At 38.0% G+C, this 22,540-nt stretch overlaps 1 protein-coding gene across 2 annotated transcripts in view; it reads left to right on the top strand.

Moving 5' to 3' along the window:
• The window catches only part of BCAP29 (B cell receptor associated protein 29), a 49,787-nt gene that overhangs the window by 21,680 nt on the left and 5,567 nt on the right, over positions 1-22,540 (top strand). For both annotated transcript variants that reach the window (XM_034666491.1, XM_034666498.1), the window contains exon 7: positions 21,570-21,670. In XM_034666491.1, coding sequence (XP_034522382.1) covers positions 21,570-21,670 — 101 coding nt within the window. The remainder of the gene's footprint in view (positions 1-21,569; positions 21,671-22,540) is intronic.

Genomic DNA, 22,540 nt, shown 5'->3' with positions numbered 1-22,540 from the left:
TTTGTTTAGAACATCTGTTGGAATATTGATATGGAGTAATATAACTGCAGGAGAAGAGAAATGATTTAAGTAAAGAAATCAGCTTGTTCTTTGCATTGTAAATATGGGGGAAGTAAGTAAGACTAGATCTTTAGATCTTTTCTCTCCAAGAATCTTTCCTTATGGAATTATAACACAAAGTAGTCACTCTAATGCTTAAACAGAGTACCTAATTCTTCTTTTTTTGTTTTCATTTTACCAGAGTTTTCATATACAGAAATGCTAAAAGTCAAAAGTACTACCAGGCGTACAGTGAAAAATAGCAGTTCCCTGAGACCCATCCCCAGACACAGCAACATTCAACTCATTTAGCTGTTTCTTCTGATGTTCACCTCCAGATTTCTAAATGCAATGTTTAGGTAGCTGTTTTTTGATCTTTCAGTGTGTGGGATTTTCTCTTTGACTTTCTTACATGGAAGGGAAGAACTTAGCTCTCTTGCCCAGCTCCTCAGACACATTTCCCATCCCGCATCTTTCCAATATAAGCATATCATAATTTTTCTTACATCACATTATTATGAGTACGTACCTACTATTCATCATTGTCATGAGAACCACTTTGCCTCTTTCCTATGCTGATACCCTCTTTTCCTGAGTTCCATGTTTTCCACTTTTTATTTACTCTCTCCTTTTGGTGTAACATACCATCCAATAGCTTCCTGAGGAAGAGTTCATGAAAGGTAAACAATTTGAAGCCATGAATGTCTGGAAATCGTTATTTTCTGATAATAACTATCATTATTTTAGCCCTACCTTTTGTTGCAAAATGCTTAATCTCAGACATTTGAATGCAGTGCTCATTATCTTCTTGCTTCTGTTGTTTCTGTTGACGTGGCAAGAGTCATTCCAGTCCCAGATTCTTTTTGTATATGGCCTGTTTTGTTTTGTTTTGTTTTATTTTGCCTTCTGGAAACTTGTAGAATCTTCTTTCTGTCCTTAGGATTATAAAATTTCATCATGAGAGAGATTTTAGGAGGCAGGCAGAACCAACAAGATTAGGGGAATGAGGGAAAGCAGAAATTTAAGACAACTCCAGGTTTCTAATTTGGTTGACTAGGTAGGTAATACTTTTACCCTAGATTAAGACCAAAGGAGATGTGGGGTGCCTTCTTTTATTTGGAGAGAGGGAAAGCAGATAAAATAAGTGTGGTTATAAATATGCTGAGTTGGCGGAGCCATCAGGATATCCTAGTGAAGATGCCCAAAGAACAGTTGGAAATACAAATTCAAAGCTCAGAAGAAAGGTCATCTCAAGCTAGAGTCTAAGCCATCATACATATGGATAACTCTGACAGTTAAGTCAAGGAGTTAATGGGACAGTCAGGGAAGACTGTATTGGGTGAGAAGGAAGAGGTCTGAACAAAGAACTCTGGCACATACCAACATTTGAGGCTTAGGCTGAGAAGGTTTGACCTGATAACGTTTCACCTCTGGCCATCTAACTCTCAGTCATTTAGCTAGTAGTACAGGTCCCCTGGATTCCAGGCAGACACCTCTACTTTGCAGTATGTATTAATAACATGAAACCTGCTGATGACCAAGAAGGTATTTATAATACAAAATGCTAAAGGTAATTATAAAATTTTCTTCTAAAATTTTAAAATATCTTTGAGGGGTACTTGGGTGGCTCAGTCAGTCGAGCATCTGACTCTTGATTTCAGCTTGGGTTATGATCTCAGGGTGCTGAGATCAAGTGCCATGTCAGGTTCTATACTCAGCAGGGAGTCTTCTTGAAGTTTCTCTCTGTCCCTCTCCCCCAACACACATGCACTCTCTCTCCCTCTCTCTTTCTCTCTCTCTCTTTCTCTCAGATAAATAAATCTTTTAAAAAAATAAGACATCTTTGAAAGGTATTTTGAAACTGCAAAAAGGAACAGAGTGAGAAGCGTGTGGTTAACATGAGCTGGAGGAAGTTAGGAAATATGAGGAATCTGAAGCTTGAGAAGCAAAGACAATAGCTCAGCCATGCTGCCTCCTCTCTCCCTAGACTACCTCACAGATTACTGCAATTTGATCATTTCTTCCAAATTTGAAAACGGATAGTATTTTCCTTCACTTCCTCCTTCCCCATCTTGTTTCACCTTCTTCTCAATTATTGGCAGGAGATTGCTGTTGAAGTAAATTTTTATTTACCCAACACTTCTGAAGGTTTGTATTTCATTTCGAGAAGTCTTCAAGTGAGTTTCCTGGAACCTGCTTTGCCCTCTACACTAGGTTAATAGCACATTCTTCTGCTTCATAGAAGTCCCCACAAGTTTCATGAACCAAATACCCCGCAACGGTTTTTATAGGATTAGTTCCTGGGGTTTGAGATTCTGCAGATGGCCACGTGTTCCTGCAGGGTTACATATTAAAGGGGTTTTAGCAACATGGAGTCTTTGCTCCGTTCCATTTATGAACTTTTCTGTGTACCTGCCATATACGAAGTATTGTGCTGCATACTGGGAGGGATACCAAGGTGAATGCATTGTCATCCCAGTCTTCAAGGATCTCTAGTGAGAACGGTAGGTAAATTCACTGATAACAGGAATGTGAGGCAAGGGATAATAACTGAACTGAAGGTATAATTCAAAGGGGTATGGTAGCACAGAGGAGAAAGTGATGGATTCTTACCAGCAGAGTTGAGGAAAATTTCATGAGGGAGGTATTTGAGCTTGGTCTCAGGGATGAGAGGGATTTCAGAAGCAGAGATGGCCATGTCTTCCCCTAGCCTCAGGAACGCACATGATCCAAGGATTAAAGGCCATTATGCCTAATAGAATGGTTTATGGCTGAGTTTATGGAATGGGCGTGATGAGGCTGACAAGGAATCTGAGACAAGATCCAGGGACCATGAGTCCCATGCTTACAAGTCCACCATTTATTCTAAAGTAAGTCCTGAGGGTGCAGCAAGTTTTTAGCAAGAAAATGTAGAGCCATGAACCGTCTTTCACCAAATAATTTGTAGACAGAGATATAGAGAAGAAAGGATAAAAGAGCTCTCAAATATGTAAATGTCTTTATTTCAGAATTCTCTTGCACAGTTTGTTTGAAGATGCTAAAGGCATCAGATATTTGGAAATGCGGAGTTTAAAGTTACTCATACTTCATTTGACACTAGTTTTTGCATATTAGCCTCTCTGTGACCTTGGGGAAGGTACTTACTCTAAGCTGTAGTTCTTCATGGAGTCATTATGTCTAAAGCACACGGCCCAGTGCCTGGTCTGGGTTCAAATTTAATAAATCGCTAGGCTTTACCATTGTCGTTGTTATTATTTCCATCAGAAAAGTTTCCTTATACCTGCATTTTCAACCTAAAAAATGTCGAAACTAATTTAAAGCCTTTACCTCAAGAGAGAATTTTTCTGACACTATCTTACTTTTTAAATCCATGTAATACTGGCTTTTTTGTATATCATAATGAAAAGGCAATCAAATTTAAGGTAAAATCTTTCACAAGCTTCTAAATTGAAAAAGAGAAAAAAGACCTTTCAGAGTCTGATCAACAGTACAACATGCAGTGTTAGATGTTTGACTTGTTCATTTGCTAATTAAATCTGGGGTTGGTTTATAAAACCAAAGTAAAATAATAGCTCTGTTCTTTTCTGTGGGTGTCTTGGAAAGATATTAGTTGGGCCCAGGGTGTTTTAAATGCCCAGTGTTTCTGGGTGACGAACACCAATGAAATGGATTTGTGTTTGGTTTTGAAGCTGGAGCATGAGTTTTTACTTTGGGGCGCCTGACTGACTCACTTGGTAGAGCACATGACTCGTGATCTTGGGGTTGTGAGTTCTAGTCCCACATTGGGTATAGAGATCACTTAAAAATAAAGTCTTTTTTTCTTTTTTTTAGAGCTTTTGCTTTAGAGGTTGCTTGATGGGGGCATTTCCACATGGAAATTCACCCAGAGTCTCAGATCAACCTAGCCAAAATTAAATTTGTCATCCTCTCCAAATTATCCCCTCTTTGGGTTCCTGGGTCAAAATCTAGCTAGATTGCTAGAAAATTAAAGGAGGGGAAAATACTTTTCTTTCTAAAATTAAATCTCATTGCAAACCCCCTGTCTGGATAGCCTTTGTTCTTTCTACAAGGAAAATTGATGAAGTTAAAATGGGAGACTTTTTAGGAGGTTTCTTAAAATCTAAATTTAAGAGAAACTGATAACACTTACAAGTGTTGTTTTAGGACAAGGGCCAGCAAACTATGGGCCAAATCCTGCCTGCTGCCTTGTTTTTATAGATTAAATTTTACTGGAATAAAGCCATGCTTATTCATTCACATATTTCCTATGACTACAGAGTTGAGGCTAGACAGAGTCTGCATGGCACAGAAGAAATATTTACTATCTGGCCCTTTATAGAAATAGTTTAGGAACCCATATTTAAGGTCTTCAAATAAAGAAGAGTATCTTTTTCAGTACAAAGCAGGTGATGCTGAAAAAAATTGCTTCTGCCGTCAATATTATAAAATTTAGTGTCTACCTAATTGCTCATTGAATATTGATCAGATAATTTAAGAAATTATATATACTTATGTATAGTAAAGCTAGTTCTTTGTTTATAGTCCACGCAAATTGATTCCTTCAATTCTCATATATGATGGGTTGATAATTCTTCTATATGTCATGTATTTCTTCTGCTACACATGAAATTGCTTTATAAAGTATACCCTTTTCAAAGCAATTTGTATAATCTGTATTTACACAGTGCTTTGCCTAAAATGTACATCCCAATCTTTAAGTGGAAAGCCAACATATTCATATAGTTTTTAATTATTCTTTGCTAAGTAACAGATCCAAAATTATTTTCTTAAACACTGAAGCAACCTAAGATTAATTGAGGACATCTTTATGCATTTATTGCACATGCAGTGGGGCTGATTTTATTTGTTAAATTAGAAAGCCTGTTCTCCTCCGCTATGAGCCTGCTTCTTCCTCTCCCACTCCCCCTGCTTGTGTTCCCTCTCTCGCTGGCTGTCTCTATTCTCTGTCAAATATAAATAAAATCTTTAAAAAAAAAATTAGAAAGTCTGTTTATCAAGTTCCCTGGCCCAGAGTATCATTAAACTTTTAAATATCCACATGCCAAAAGACCATGTCTTTTCTAAACCCCAAAACCACTTAACCCATGAACCTCACCCATATTCCCAGTAGCCCAGAATGTACGGGCAGGCACTTGTATGTGCAGAGTAATCATTCAGTTTCCCTTTGTTCTGGGCAGGAGAAAAGTAGATCTATATTTGGTTTTATTTATTAATGTTGACTCTGTGATATAATTAGTTGTGCAGCTTTGTTTCCATTCCAGAAGTGTCTTAATCCTCTTGCAGAGCATGCAGTCTTGTAAAGCATGTCCCCGTTTGTCTTTGCACCTTTCGTTTGGCTTCTTCATATTGCCACCAGAGTAGTTTTCAACACCACAGATCTGATTATGCCTCTGCACTATTTAAAACTCTTCCTTGGTTCCTGTCACCTTTGCAGCTCTCCAGGATGACACTCATCATCTTCTGTGATCTGGCCCCCATCGTCATCTGCAGCTCTGTCCCCCAGCCTTGTCCAGTCTAAATGTTATACTCCTACTCCATTAAATATCGTAGTTGGGAGTTCTCCTTACAGTGGTGTTTCCCTACTTCTCCCTTTCGCCCACGACTGCAGGGCTCCTTCCTTAATCCTTCACTCTTGTTGATAGCGTACACTCATCCTTCAGCTCCCGCATTGTCATGTCTAAGCAGCCTCCCTGAAACTCCCTTCCATCTGGACTGAGGGGCCACCTTGTGAACCTCCATATTGCTGCATGGCTGCTTATGTGATAGTGCGCTCTGTAGAATTTTCCTTTTTATTCGTTTGTCTTTCTTACTAGATTACAAGTGCTGTGAAGGCAAGGGCCACGTCTAAGTCAACTCTGTGTCCCCAGTATTCAGCTAGTGTCCCGACACTGACTTTGGTGCCTGCTCTTCCCTCCTTACCCAGTTCCAATTTCATGGCTTATCCTAATTATGTTCTTGCTAATTACTCATCTTCTTCATCTCCTTACCCCCTCGCTCTCCCCCTCCTTCCTTCCTCCTCTACTCCCTGGCTCTCTCTAGGACCTAGCTGTGGTTAATCATCGCATCTTTACCTACTTGGCACCTGTACCCAAACATGTCAGCATTGCTGAGGGGACCAAATTTTTGCTTTAAATAAATGGTCACTAAATTCTGTGGACCCTCAACATGCATGACAGCCCCATTGCACTTCTCTAAATTCTCCTTTCCACACTCCAAGACTGTCAGATCTCATTGCACTTAAAAATTCTAAGTTCACCCTCTTTCATCGGGCACAAAGAATTAATCAGGCAAAACTTCATCTTCTCGGGGCGCCTGGGTGGCACAGCGGTTGAGCGTCTGCCTTCGGCTCAGGGCGTGATCCCGGCGTTATGGGATCGGGCCCCACATCAGGCTCCTCTGCTGTGAGCCTGCTTCTTCCTCTCCCACTCCCCCTGCTTGTGTTCCCTCTCTCGCTGGCTGTCTCTATCTCTGTCAAATAAATAAATAAAATCTTTAAAAAAAAAAAAAAAAACTTCATCTTCTCACCACCAAACTACCGTCCTCCAGCAGCCGGGCTTATGGGTTCCTGTGGGTTAAGTTTCCATCCCTCATCTAGTGCTGTGGATACTAGTCTCCAGGACTTTGTTTCTACAGTTACTCCTGTACTTCCTGTCACCCTGCGAACATCCTCTGGGATCTCCTCCCCAGCAGAACAAAAACAAAAACTTCCCTTCATCTCCTATTCCTCCAGTTACTGCCCCCATTTCTCTGCTCTATTTCATAACCAGATTTCTTTTGTCCTTTTAACTTTTTATTCAGGCATAATTTCAAACTCACGGGAAAGATGCAAGAATAATACCAAGAAATTCCTCTGTACCCTTCACTCAGTTACCCAATGATAACACTTTACATTTGCCTTCTCTTTTTCTCTGACTCTCTTCCTATCATGCTCTCACTTATTATTTGGATATTTTCCAACTGTTGACTTCCTAATTCCCTTATTCCTTCTACATTTGTTAGATGCCATTAATTGATAAGGAGGAGTCTTCCTTTATCCCCTAGTTATATGTTTCTTTAATTCATTCAGTGGGTTAGAATCCATTATGAGCATTATGCTTTTTGTTCACATTGTCTCAGAACTGGCAGTTGAGTCTTTTCAAGTGGAGTGTCATATCATTTTGTCATTTCCCCATTCTGTAAGCACTTACCTTCTGGTATAATGAGACATACCAAGCTCACCTTATACTTTCCTTTCTCCAGCCCTTGAATCACCATTTCTCCAATGAGCCTTGGTTCCTTTAAGCAGAAAATGGGATTCAGAAAATAGGATCTGGATCCTGGATGTGCCCATTCCTACTGGGGCGTCATTATTTATAGGCTCTCTCAGCAGACAGCACTGATGGTAGCTAAAGTTCCACCTCTCTAGAGAAACTTTTCCTGACTGCCAGTCTCTTGTAGCCGTCCAGGCGCTCACTCTGCCAGCCGTCTATCTGGACTTCTGTGTGACGCTTAACACTTGGTTGGTCTCTGTATTGTGTGTCTTCCTTCCAGATTAGAAAATGGCTTTTATGAGAACAGAGACCCTGTAGCTGTCTTTTCACTCAGCACTCAGAAAAATGCCTGATGCCTAGTAAGTTTTTGAATGGGTAGATGAGTAGATAACTCCCTTGTCTTGGGACAGTTTCATCTGTGTAAAACTTCTTCTTTTATGTCACGAACAACAGGAACCTCAGCAGTTAGTAACCAGAAGAAAAATCTCCTCCCTCATATTATTTTTCTTTTTTTAAGATGGTATTTATTTATTTTGAGAGAGCACACAGGGAGGGGCAGAGGCAGAGGGAGAGAGAATCTCAAGCAGACTCCGTGCTGAATGCAGAGCCCGACACAGGGCTTGATCTCATGACCCTGATATTGTGACCTGAGCTGAAATCAAGAGTTGGATTCTTAACCGTCTGAGCCACGCAGGTGCCCCTTTCCTCATATTCTTGATGAAATAGGAAAGATTTGCCATCACTGTTAAGGAGCTTATTTCTTACCACCCTTTCTATATTTATTGTACATATTGACCCTAATATATGATTGCATAACAACACTTCTTGTGAGCTCTGATTTTAAATATTTAATGTATTAAGCTCATTTCTTTACTAGAACATCTGCTTTTCCTTTATTCACCTTTGTACTGCTCACTCACTGACTTTTTAGAATATTACCACTTGGTCCTTCTTTGTTTTTTAATATATACTATAATACATAATTGAAAAACATAAAGATATTTTACAAAAGAAACTTTTAACTAAATTTTTCTTTATTTAGAACAAAGAAATCAGGCATATCCTATTTGATAGGTTTTTACTTAGATAGTACTTACACCCTAATGAATGTTATATCTGATCCTGTATGCATAGTGTTTTGTTGTGTTGTGTTCCCTTTATACTTTTCTTAAATAAATTTTGTATGTTAAAACAGTTTAGATTTACAGAAAAATTGGTAAGGTAGTATAGAGAAGTCCCATGTAACCCACTCCATTTCCCCTATTATTCATGTCAGGCATTAATGTGGTACTTTTATACAATTAATGAACAAGTTTTGATACATTATTATTGGCTAAATTCCCTAGTTTATTTAGATTTCCTTAGTTTTTACCTGATTTTTTTTCCTTTCCAGGATCTCATTCAAGATACCACAGTACACTTGGTAGTCATGTCCCCTTAGGCTCCTCTTGGCTATAATATCTTCTCAGACTTGGCTTATTTTTGCTGACCTTGACAGATTGGGGAAGTAGTTGTCAGGTATTTTGTAGAATGTTTCTCTGTTGGCATTTACCTGTTGTTTTTCTTGTGGTTAGACTAGGGTTGTGGGGTTTGAGAGGAAAGTCACAGAGGTCAAGTGCCACTCTCATCACATTACATCAAGAGTACATATGTGATTTATCACTACTGATATTGACCTTGATCGTCTGACTTTGGTAGTGTGTGTCAGCGTTCTGTACTATAAAGTTACCTTTTTTATTCCCTCTTTCCATAGTGCACTTTTTGGAAGGAAGTCACATCTCACACTTAAGAAATGGTTACTCTATGGGGAGCCTACGTGGCTCAGTCGGTTGGGCGTCTTGACTCCTCATTTTGGCTCAGGTTGTGATCTTGGGGTTGTGGTATCAAGCCCCAAGTGGGGCTCCATGCTCGTCACGAAATCTGCTTGTGATTATCTCTCTCCCTCTTCCTCTGCTCCTCTCCCCACTTGCATGCACGTGTATGCTCTTTCTCTCTCTCTCTCTCTCTCAAATAAATAAATCTGGGAAAAAAAGTTTACTCTCCTTGAGGGCAGAGTGTCTATATAAATTATTTGGAACTCTTCTGCAGAAATTTGTCTCTTTACCCCTATTTATTTCTTTCTTCATTTATTTATGACTCATGGGTATTCATCTTATACTTTGAATTGTAATTTAATACTTTTATTCTTTATTTTTGTTGTTTCAGCTCCAGCCATCGAGAGCTCTTTCATTTGGCTTCCACATCCCTTTGACATAGCCCCATTATTGTGGATTTGTTTTGTTTTATTTTCATTTTTTAAGTAGTGCCTTATTATCTGACACTACAAGATGCTCCAGGCTTCTCTTGCATATATCCAGTCCCTCTCCTAGAGTCAGTGTTTTCATTTTTGTTTTTTTTTAATTGAACTGGATTCTGTTATACTGTTTGATTTTTGTTTTTAATTTTGAATTAGCATGAGTTATTTGTAACATTCTATTTTTATCAAAATATTTTAAAATGGTCTGTTTGCTTTGTGACTCTCCAGCTATCCAGAATATTTTCTTAGCGAAGTATGGTTGACACACAATATTACATCAGTTTCAAGGGTGCAACATAATGATTTGACAACTGTGCACCTTATTCCATGTCACCACGAGTGTAGCTATCATCTGTTCATCATGCAATGCTATTATAATACCAGTGACTATATTTCCTATGCTATACCTTTCATCCCCATTACTTATTAATTCCATTATTGGAATGAATGTTTTGTTTTTTGATTAAAGATATAATTGTTTTCAGTTGCAACCAAGATTCCTATCAGGTGAATAGAGTGATACTTCATTGTTTACCTGACATTTATCACAATCTCAGGAAATGAACTGGTTACACACAAGCAAATTTTTCAGATGCTTAAAGCTTAGACTTTTCATTTATACAATTTTTTCCTTCCTTCAAGTAACATATTTTAAGTACCTTCTGTGTGCTGAGCACTGCGCTGAGTTCTCAAAACAGAGAAACAAGACTGTTTCTTGAGTAGTCCACAGTCTAGTGGAGACATAGCTACACTTCAGCATGGTGGGTGCTATAATTTAGGTGAGCTCAAGATGAAGTAGAAGCCAGTGGAGATCAAGGACAATTTCTTGACATTTTGAAGGATAAATATTAATTAGCCAGAGGAAATGGGAACAAATGAGTGAGGCAGGGAGGTGAAGGATAAGCAAAGATATTTTGACAAAATGAGCAGCATAGAACTAAAAGAGTGTGGCACTTTTGAAATACAAGGAGCTCACTGTGACTAGAGCATAAAATAAGACAGTGGCAGTGGTGAGAGGGAAGCAGAAGGCCTAGGATCCATCAGGAAGGGCCTCCTGTTTATACGTTCACATTCTGGGGACACTGTTGAAGGGAGAGGGGCAGTCACTTTGACAATACTGTGGACAGTTCAATTAGAATAGCCAGGAAGGGGCGCCTGGGTGGCACAGTGGTTGGCCGTCTGCCTTCGGCTCAGGGCGTGATCCCGGCGTTATGGGATCAAGCCCCATATCAGGCTCCTCCGCTATGAGCCTGCTTCTTCCTCTCCCACTCCCCCTGCTTGGTTCCCTCTCTCGCTGGCTGTCTCTATCCCTGTCAAATAAATAAATAGAATCTTTAAAAAAAAAAAAAAAAAAAGAATAGCCAGGAAACTAGACGACGAATCCATTTCAGCAATCTAAACTAGAGATGAGGGCGGTGATAACAGAGAGAGTAGAGTGGGTGGACTGATGAGATATAAAGGAAGTAAAATCAACAAAGCTTATCAACAGATGAATATAAGGTTAAAAGAGAGTGGGTGATAATTGAAGTGATGAAAAAAACAGACCTGATATACAGGTACCTGACATTATAGGCATGCACCAAAAAAGTAACTATAATATAATTAAAACCACAATTTATGTTCCTTACTGAACCAAAGTTTGTGTGTCTACTCTCTAAGTGTCTTGGAAGCATTGCTGTCGATTAACAGTCCAGTCACTGATCACCGGCAAAGGAATAGTACGTGTGAGGATTAAGTATTAAATACTCCAATATATCTCACCCTCAAGGTCCCAAAAATAGAACCAAATAAACTGAAAGAAACCAACACTAGATGTATGGAAAATTTTCCAATTAAAAACGATTTCCTCTGTTGCAATCCTTATACCTATTGTACAACAGCCAGCTTTAGCTGTCTTGCTAATACCTTTAGAATGTTCTCTTCCATTCCCTGGCAGAGCTTTGCTGGTAGTCCCTGTTATCTCAAGTAGAAATCACAGTGATATATCTACACAGTGCATTAGTCTCACCAGCTTCTCCCACTGTGCAAACAGCTCCACAAATGTAAGTTTGGCATTTGTAAAACTACAAATATTGTTAGCCTGCTTACATGTCATTTTACACAAATATTTGACACAAACATTTTGGCTTACTACATCTCACTGTAATATCAATTGGGGTTATTCTCTTTATTAATAAATGATGTGTTTGACTCAGAAAGTTCCTAGTGACTAGGACATAACCAGGCTTCTAATTGAATCTGGCCAGTATTCTCATGAAATATCTCAGTATTTCCATTAAGCCACCAGCAAGTGATAGCAACTCATTTTTGCAGATGAGAAAATTGAAATAGTGACTTAGATGTATCACTCAACCCTCCTTGTTTAATAATGTCTTTCCTATAGGGGCGCCTGGGTGGCACAGCGGTTAAGCGTCTGCCTTCGGCTCAGGGCATGATCCCGGAGTTATGGGATCGAGCCCCACGTCAGGCTCCTCTGCTATGAGCCTGCTTCTTCCTCTCCCACTCCCCCTGCTTGTGTTCCCTCTCTCGCTGGCTGTCTCTATCTCTGTCGAATAAATAAACAAAATCTTAAAAAAAAAATAAAAAAGAAATCTTTTAAAAATAATGTCTTTCCTATAAATGCTGCTTCCAAAATAAAATGGTTCAAGATGAAATAAGCATATATGCAAATGTCAGATAACAAATTTATATAATCCCTTAGTCATGAAGGCAATTCCAGAAGAAGGTGGAAGGCATCCAAAACAGAATATTATAATTTTTATAAAGCAGGAGATAGAGAAAGGACTGGGAAACAGTCCAAAAGGCTCCTAGACAATAACAGCCTCTCTTAATTGGAGTGAATTAAATAAGACAATAATCATTAGGTTTACTAATATCTACTGAGATACAGAACAAAATAGGAAACACAGCTCAAACCTTAGCTTGATAAGTGCCAGAAAAACAGGATTTGCCAGCATTTGCTTTGCCATACTTCATACCAGGAGTGATCGGGAGAAACTTCCGGATAGGCCGCAAAGTGGTTTTCCAGCTTCTTTTATACATGTGTAGGACCTCCTGACTCATTCTATCTCCTGACAGTTCATATTTTTAAATAAGGAACTAATGAGTTAATAGCTAAGTTTTATTGAATTTCCTCAGTAATTTACTCATGTCAGAAATTTAAGTATAAATCATTTTTAACGGTAAGACCAACTCCTATTCAATATAAGCTCCTGGCCAATATTCTTTATTTTTAAGAATAATTGACATACAATATTGTATGAGTTTCAGATATTCAACATAGTCAATTGATACTTATATACATTATAAAATAGTCGCAACAGTAAGTCTAGTTACCATCTACTGCCATAAAAAGTTGTTACAGTATTATTGACTATATTCCCTATCTGTACATTACATCCCCACATCTTCTTTATTTTATAACCAGAAGATTGTGCCTCTTAATCCCCTTCAACTATTTCATCCATCTCTCCCACCCACCTCTCACCTCTGGCAACCATCCGTTTTATCTGTTTTTGTTTTGTTTTGTTTGTTCATTTGTTTTTTAGATTCCACCTATGAGTGAAATTATTTGGTATTTTCCTTTCTCTAACTTATTTTACTTAGCATAATACCCTCTGGATCCACCTATGTTGCAAATGGCGACATTTCATTCTTATGGCTGTGTAATATTCCATTGTAAATATATTACACACCACTTTTTTTTTTTTTATCCAATCATCTATTGATGGACATTAGGTTGCTTCCAAATTTGGACTATTATAAATAATTCTGCAATGAACCTAGGGGTGCATATGTCTTTTCAAAATAGTGTTTTCATTTTCTTTGGGTAAATACCTAGAAGTGGATTACTGGATCATATGGTAGTTCTGTGTATAGTTTTTTCATAGAGGCTTGATACTATATATAGTATCATGGCACCTGCAAATAATGACAGTTTACTTTTTCCTTTCCAATTTAAATGCCTTTTTTTTTCTTTTTCTTGCTTAATTACTATGGCTAGGATTTCCAATACCATGTTGAATAAAGGTGGTGAGAAAGGGCATCCCTGTCATGCTCCTGGTCTTAGAAGGAAAGCTTTCAGCTTTTCACTGTTGAGTGTGATGTTAGCTGTGGGTTTGTCATATATGACCTTTATTATGTTGAGATGCATTCTCTTTGTATCCACTTTGTTGAGAGTTTTATCCTAAATGGATGTTGAATTTTGTCAAATGCTTTTTCTCCATCTATTGAGATGATCATATGATTTTTATCCTTCATTTTGTTAATGTGGTGTATCACATTGATTGATTTCAGGTATTGAACCATCCTTGCATCCCTAGAATAAATCCTACTTGATCATGGTTTATGATCACTTAAAGTAGCGTTGAATTCAATATGCTAATATTTTGGTGAGGATTTTTCCATATATACTTATTAGGAATATTGGCCTCCAATTGTCTTTTTTTTATGGTGTCTTTGGTTTTGCTATTAGAGTAGTGCTAGCCTCATAGGATAAATTTGGAAGTTTTTTATCTTTTTTTTTTAATAGTTTGAAACGGATAGGTATTAACTCTTCTTTGAATATTTTATAGAATTCACCTGTGAAGCTGTCTGGTCCTCTATTTTAGTTTGTTGGGAGTTTTATTACTATAATTTTATTACCAATACTTGGTCTATTCAGATTTTCTGTTTCTGTTTTTTTCAGATTTTCTATTTCTTTCTGATTCAGTCATGGAAGATTGTATGTTTATAGGAATTTATCTATTTCTTTTACGTTGGCCAATTTGTTGGCATGTAATTTTTCATGGTAGTCTTTTATAATCCTCTGTATTTCTGTAGTGTTGTTTATACCTTCTCCTCTTTCTCTTATGGTTTTATTTGAGTCTTATTTTTTCTTCATAAGTCTGGGTAAAGGTTTATCAATTCTGTTTATCTGTTCAAAGAACCAGCTCTTAGTTTCATGGATCTTTTCTATCATTTATTTAGTCTCTCTTTCACTAACTGCACTTGATCTTTATTTTTTCCTTCCTTCTACTAGCTTTGGGCTAAGTTTGTTCTTTTTTTTTTTTTCTAGTTCCCTTAATTTTTTTTCTTGTTTTTTTTGAGGGAGGCCTGTATCACTATAAACTTCCCTCTTAGAATTGCTTTTGCTGTGTCCTATAGATTTTGGAATGTTATATTTCCCTTTTCATTTCTCGCAAGTATTTTTTTATTTCCTCTTTGATTTCTTCATTGACCTGTTGGTTGTTTAGTAGCATGTTATTTAGCCTTCATGTATTTGTGCCTTTTCCAGTTTTTTTTCTTGTAATGTGTTTCTACTTTTATACAGTTGTGGTCAGAAAAGATTCTTGATATGATTTCAGTTGTCTTAAATTTATTGAGACTTCTGGGGCACCTGGATGAGTCAGTTGGTTAAACATCTGCTTTTAGCTCAGGTCATGGTCCCTGAGTCCTGGGATCGAGCCCTGAGTCAGACTTCCTTCTGAGTCAGGCTTCCTGCTCAGCAGGGAGTCTGCTTCTCCCTCTCCCTTTGCTCTCCCTGCCCCCCAGCTCGTGTTTGCTCACTCTCTCTTTCTCTCTCTCTCCCAAATAAATAAAATCTTTTAAAATTTTTTGTTGAGCCTTCTTTTGTGGTCTAACATGTAATCTGTCCTGGAGAATGTTCCATGTATACTTGAAAAGAATGTGTATTCTGCTGGTTTTGGATGGAATGCTCTGTATTTACTAAGTTGATCTGATCTAATGTGTCATTTAAGACCAATATTTCCTTATTAATTTTCTGTCTGGGTGATCTATCCATTGCTGTAAGTGGTTGTTAAAGTCCTCTACTAATCGTGTATTATTGTCAGTCTCTCCCTTTGCATCTGTTAACATTTGCTTAGGTGCTCCTATGTTAGGTGCATAAATATTTAAAAGTGTTACAACTTCTTATTCAATTGATTCCTTTATTTGATACCCTTTTTTGTCTTTTTACAGCCTTTGTTTTAAAGTCCATTTTGTCTAGTGGTGCCTGGGTGGCTCAGTTGGCTAAGCTTCCTGCTCTTGATTTCAGCTCAGGTCATGATCTTGGGGTCATGAGATGGAGCCCCATGTCAGGCTCTGTACTCAGTGAAGAGTCTACTTAAAATTCTCTCCCTCTCTCTCTGCCCCTCCCTCCCCCTGCCCTGGCTTTTGTGCTCTCTTTCTCTAAATAAAAAAAAAACCATAATAATAAAATAAAAAATAAAGCCTATTTTGTCTGATAAAAGTATTGCTACCCCAGCTTTCTTTTCATTCCATTTGCATGGAATATATTTTCCCATCCTGTCACTTTCAGCCTGTGTGTGTGTTTAGATGTGAAGTGAGTCTCTTGTAGGCAACATATAGATGAGTCTTGTTTTTTAATCCGTTCAGCCACCTATGTCTTGATTGGAGTATTTAGTTCATTTATATTTAAAGTAATTATTGATGCATATGTACTTACCGCCAGTTTTTAAATTGTTTAATGGTTTTGTAGTTCTTTGTTCCTTTCTTCTTGCTCTTTTCTCCTGTGACGTGATAACTTTTTTTAGTGTTATGTTTGGGTTCCTTTCTCTTTATTTTTTGTGTATCTAATGCAGGTTTTTGATTTGCAGTTACGGTGAGATTCGTATATAACCTGTGTACATAGCGGTTTATTTTAAATTGATGATCACGTAAGCTTGAACAAATTCTAAAAACATGACATTTTTACGCTCCCCACCCCCAATATTTTATGTTTTTGACATCATGTTTTACATCCTTTTATTCTGTGTATATTTAATTATTGTAGCTATATTTACTACTGTTGTCTTTTAACCTTCATACTAGCTTTATAAGTAGTTGATCTACTACCTTCACTATATGTTTACCTTTACCAGTGAGATTTTTTTCTTTCATATATTTTCTTAGTTCTAGTTATGGCCTTTTCTTTTCCTCTTAAAGAAATCCTTTTAATATTTTTTGTAAAGCTGGTTTAGTAGTGGTGACTCCTTTAAATTTTATTTGGCTAGGAAACTTTTTTTTTTTTTAAAGATTTTATTTTTATTTATTTGACAGAGATAGAGACAGCCAGCGAGAGAGGGAACACAAGCAGGGGGAGTGGGAGAGGAAGAAGCAGGCTCATAGCGGAGGAGCCTGATGTGGGGCTCAATCCCATAACACCGGGATAACGCCCTGAGCCGAAGGCAGACGCTTAACCGCTGTGCCACCCAGGCGCCCCTGGTTAGGAAACTTTTTATTTCCCCTCCAATTCTGAATGATAACATTGCCAGTTAGAGTATTCTTGGTTGTTTTTTCATTTCAGCACTGTGAATATATCATGCCACTTTCTGCTAGTCTGTAAAGTTTTGCTGAAAAATCAGCTCATTGCCTTATGGGGCTCCGCTTATATGCAATTAATTGCTTTTCTCTTGCTACTTTTAAGATTCTTTATCTTTAGTTTTTGTCATTTTAATTATAATGTATCTTGGTGTAGATCTCTTTTGAGTTCCTCTTGTTTGGGAGCTGTGCTTTTTAGACCTGGGAAGGCCCTCACCTTAGGGAATGTTTCAGCTATGATTTAAATAAGTTTTATGTCCCTTTCTCTTCTTCTGGGACCTCTATAATGTGAATGTTAGTACTTGATGTTGTCCCAGTAGTCCCTTAAACTGGCCTCATTTTTCCTTTTTTGTTTTCTTTTTCTTCTTTTTTGTTTTCTTCTTTCTTTTTCTGTTCCATTTGGGGTTTTCGTTTGTTTTTTATTTTGTTTCTTTTTTTGAGAGAGAGAGAACGGAGGGCAGTTAGGGGCTGAGGGAGAGGGAGAGAGAGAATCTCATGCAGGCTCCAACGCCCTGTGTAGAGCCCAATGCAGGGCTCAGTCTCACAACCCTGAGATCATGAACTGAGCCGAAATTAAGAGTCAGATGCTTAACTGACTAAGCCACCCAGGCACCCCAGTTTGGGTGGTTTTCATTACCCAGATCACTAATCTGTTCCTCTTATTATCAAATCTTCTGTTTATCCCCTCTAGTGTATTTTTTTTTATTTCTGTTATAGTATTCTTCGGCTCTGATTGGTACTTTCTTATATTTTCTCTTTGTTGAAATTCTCACTTTGTATTCATCTAGTCTTCTCCAGAGTTTGATAAGCATCTTTATGACCATTACTTTGAACTGTTTATCAGGTTGATTGCTTAACTTCCATTCATTTAGTCCTTTTTCTGAGGTTTTGTCTTGCTCTTTTATTTGGAACACATTTCTCTGTTGTCTCATTTGGCTTAACTCTGTATTCGTTTTTAAGTATTAGGTAGTTCAGCTACCTTTCCCAGTCTTTTTTTTTCCTTTTTCTTTTTGAAGTTTTTACTTAAATTCTAGTTAGTTAACATACAGTGCAATATTAATTTCAGGTTTAGAATCCAGTGATTCAGCAGTTACATACAACACCCTTTGTCCATCACAACATACAGTCTTGAAGGAGTGGCCTTATGTAGGAGATGTCCTGTGGGGCCCAGAGATACAATCTCCTCTGGTCACCAGAACCAGGTGCTCCTGGGGTGTCCCCCGTGTGGGCTGTGTGTACCCTCCTGATGTGACGGGGGCAGTACTGCCATGGGCACATTGGTAGGTGGGTCTGGCTCCCAGCCCAGCTGGCTGCATACCTGACCTTGACTACTGCAGATGTGCTAGTGAGCAGAACTGACCAAGACACCAGCAGTAGGCATCCCCTGGCATTAACAGTCTACAGGGAGGGTTCCAAAATGGTGTCTGCCAGTGCCACAATCAGGATGGCAGAACAAGATAGCAGAAATGGCTGCCACAAGTGTCTAAGTCTCAAGGAGAGGCCCAGCTACCTCCTGTTCCTCCAGCACACACTTCAAGATTAGCAAGTGGGTCTCCTTCACCTATAGTCCATACAATTTTGATCTGGTATTTTTGTGCTTATTTCTGGTTCAAGTAAGTCTGCATGTAAGCTCTTTAAGAGAGATTTTTCCCCCCGCATTTCTAATTTCCCTGGACATATTCCCTATTGGTTTTCAAAGCCAGGTATTTTGGAGGCTTGTCTCTTCTGTGCATGGTCTGAGGGTTTGCATACCTATTGTGGAGTTCAAATCTCTTACTCTTTAGGAATAAGTTCATTACCCTTGAGATCCCTCTGTATCATAGAATGTCACTCCTAGAATGTGGCTTTTTTCTGTAGTGAGACTATATCTCTGCTTCTTCTACCCATCTCAGCGCTGTCCCTTGTTGTAGAGGGTCTGTTTGTCTAGTTTCTGGGTTTCCTTCAGAGGGAATTATTCCACATGTGGTTATAGATTTGTTGTCCATGAGAGGAGGTAAGCTCAGGATCTTCCTTTCTGGCAGGACCCTCTTGGACCCATCTTGGACCACCATTGTAGGATAGTCAGACATTATTAAGTGGTAGAATCTTCTTTGCTTTATACATACCAGAAATCCAGGCTTTTAAACATTTTTGGTAAGGTTTTGAAGTTAATACTGTGTTTCATATTTTCAAGTAGGATCTAGGAAGTGCCTTACAGATAACCCAAACGAAAGACTAACATATAAATCTTCATGTTGTGGCTGTGCTTCCAGTGAAATCTAACCACTGTCAAAAATCTCTGTTCCGTATCTAACCTATACCAAGTGGCACATTAAATTTGTTAAAGTTAGCCTTTAATACCTAACTTAGAGTTACGGATTTATAAAAGTAACATGGAGGAAATCATAATGTAGAGCTATCCAGTATGGCTACCCACTAGCTACACGTGGCTATTTAAATCAAAATTTAATTATAATTAAGTATAATTGGGGCACCTTGGTACTCAGTCGGTTAAGCATCCAAGTCTTAATGTCAAATCAGGTCCTGATCTCAGGGTTCTGAGATCAAGTCCCTCAATAGGCTCTGCACTCAACAGGGATTTTGCTTGAGATTCTCTCGCTCCCTTTCCCTCCGCCCCCTTTGCACTCTACAAATAAGTAAATAAATAAAATTGCTTAAAAATAAAGTATAACGTAAAATTCAGTTCTTCTGTTACACTAACCAAATTAAGTATAATGTAAAATTCAGTTCTTCAGTTACACTAACCACACTTCAAGTGCTTAATAGCTGCTTTTGGCTAGTGGCTGCCGTGTTACATAGCACAGATGTTCTGCACCTGCATTGTCCAGTAGATGTTCTACGATAAGGGAAGTTTACTTTGACAGCATCGTCTAGAAAGTGCTGATACAAAACCCACTTTAGTTGAAGGTGACTTATATACTTATATATAAAAATGCCCATATGGTGGCTTTTCAAGAGGAAAGGTAACCAGATTGTTTATAAATAGAGCCTATAATTTCAATCCATGGTGCCTAAAAAGTGGCTCTTAATTTATAAATCCCACTTTCTTTTACTAAAACTTCTGCCCTAAAAGATTTACAAATGCAGAACTTTTAAAGACTACATATGCAGAATTATATGTAGAGTTAGTTCAGGATTCCCAGAATTTTTCCAGTCCTTCCTGTGCTGATCTTCCTTTCTGTACATTTGGTCACTAGCTTCTCCATAATGTGCTGACTTAAATGCTTATGATTTATACATATATTTTTTAAACTTCTGTCTAATCTGCTGTCTTAGACTTTAGCTCCCTCGTAGACAGAGTCTAACATAGAGTGATTTTTGTGTATCATATTGAGGTAGAGCCTTTAAGTGTCACACGCGCCTATACTTTTCAACTTTGTATAAGAAAGTGATTATCTTTGGTTTGAAGGACCATCCCTTGATGAGAATGATAAAATATTTTTTTCTCCTTCAGTTTTTTCAAAAGCATACCCTTCTAATAAATTCTGTTCTATACTGCTTGAGTCCAAGATGAATCAGCAAAGGGCTAGGATGAGCCTGGAACATCTTATGCCAGAAAGTAGAGTACTCAAAATAATGATTGGGACATAGAAGATGTAGGAGCCAGCTTGACAGGATTCCCACTAGCCATATCTGGGAGAAATTAAGTGTAATAATAAATTATAAACTGTTGAAAAAATAAGAACCTATGAGTTCACACTGATGATATATGAATTAATAGATAGTTGGATGCATGGTTAAGGAAGGAAGGTCCTTATTTATAGTAGAATGCTGACTGATAAATGTGGATGGAATGGTGAAGTTGGAAGATCACCATTGTGCAACCATCATAATAAAGATTGGTTTAGGCGAGAATTATCTGTGCATGCTAACTATAAGGGAAGAGTTTTGACAAGGAGCAAGATACTTACATAGTCTTGTCTTCCCACATACCACTTCTTAGTTATAAGGAAGAAAATAAGTATAAAATGGAAAAACCAGTGAGACACAGATGGACCTCTGATTGTCTGTGATACCTTTACAGGCATTCAGCATCACTTATGTCATATTTGTATGTAAGTGGGATGCATAACCTGAATTTAGTCATGAGGAAACATCAGACAAAACCAAAATGAAAAACATTCCATTAAAAAAAAATGACCTGTATTCTTTAAAATGTCAGTATTATGAAAGGGGAGAGGAATGCAGGGGAAAGGCTGAGGAACTACTCCAGTTTAAAGGAAACCAAAGAAACATGACAACTTAATGCTAATCTTTGATCTAGGGCTGGATCTAGACTCGAAAAAAATGATAGGACATAATTGGGACAGTAGCCAAGATTGGAACATGATTGGTAGATTAGATAAAAAGTATTGTATTGATATTAAATTGCCTACATTTGCTAATAATGCTATGGTTATGTTAGAGAACACCTTTGTTCTTAGGAAATACACAAGTATTAAAGAGTAAAGGGGCACGATGTCTGTAACTTATTCTCAAATGGTTCAAGAACGTAATTGTGGGTGTGTGGAGAGAAAATACAGTAACAAATGTACCGTATCTTAACAGTTGGTGAATTTGAGCAAGAGCTACAAAGGAGTTTTCTATTTAAGTCTTGCAACTTTTCTCTAAATTTAAAATTATTTCAAAATAAAAATTTAAAAATTATATTCCATGTTTTCTAGCCCTCTCTAAGGCACAGAATGATGTGATGACAATGAGAATGCAATCAGAGCGACTTTCAAAAGAATACGACCGACTCCTAAAAGAACACACAGAACTTCAGGTGGGTGACCTCTACTTTGTGGACCTAAGTTTTTTGAAATAATAATGACTATGTCAACTATTTGGGTTATTTGCCCTTCCCAAATCAAGAGGATGCACTCAGTCCTGGCTTCTTAAAAATGATTAAGGAAACCAGATTTTTACCTAGAGAGTGAAGATGAGGACATTGCATGAAAATACAAGACAGCACAGAGAATTACTGACTTGATAACTTATAGCGTTCTAGTTTTAGTGAAATTTTAAGCAAAAGAATTGAACCACAAAAGTGACAGCACTGAAAAACAGACTGGTTCTGTAAACATGTCTTTTTGCCATTGGCAACGTTTGCTCTAGTCATGCCAAAAAAATAAGGTCAAAATTTGAAGTCCCACATCACACGACTTCTGTCCCAGTGTTTTAGGCATCTTTGGTCAAAACCTATGGCATTCAAATACATGATTTGCCTCCAACATGAATTTAAAGACAAAAATGGAAAAAACCTTTTTGTTATTAAAGTCATGGAGTCAAGGGCTCTAGCTTTTCTTTCTCTTCCCCGCCAGCCCAGCAAGAGTCTGTGCCCTGCATTCATCCGTGCTAAATTTGACTCGCTTCCCTCTTGATTTGGCAGCCCCTAATCTGAATTGATTTCCCAGGCACGCTTTGACCACATGTGGGGAGAATTTGGGGGAAAGACCATTCCAGAGGCAGCCCTGGCCCTCCCAGTTCCTTCTGAGGTGGAGAGCCTGTGCTCTTCTGCTTTTAGTTTGGGTTTATCCTGAGAATTTGGCAGTTTTTGTAGTTTTTAATCAGGGGTTTTTATAAATACAACTCTACAGTTATTTCACTATAGGAGAAGCCTTGGCCCCAGGACTCATTTCCTTGTGTCTTAACG

Source organism: Ailuropoda melanoleuca, chromosome 1 (genome assembly GCF_002007445.2).
Source record: "Ailuropoda melanoleuca isolate Jingjing chromosome 1, ASM200744v2, whole genome shotgun sequence".
In the NCBI taxonomy this organism is placed as follows: Eukaryota; Metazoa; Chordata; class Mammalia; order Carnivora; family Ursidae; genus Ailuropoda; species Ailuropoda melanoleuca.
The sequence above is the reverse complement of the archived record's forward strand: the minus strand, read 5'-3'. Positions and strand labels throughout refer to the sequence as shown.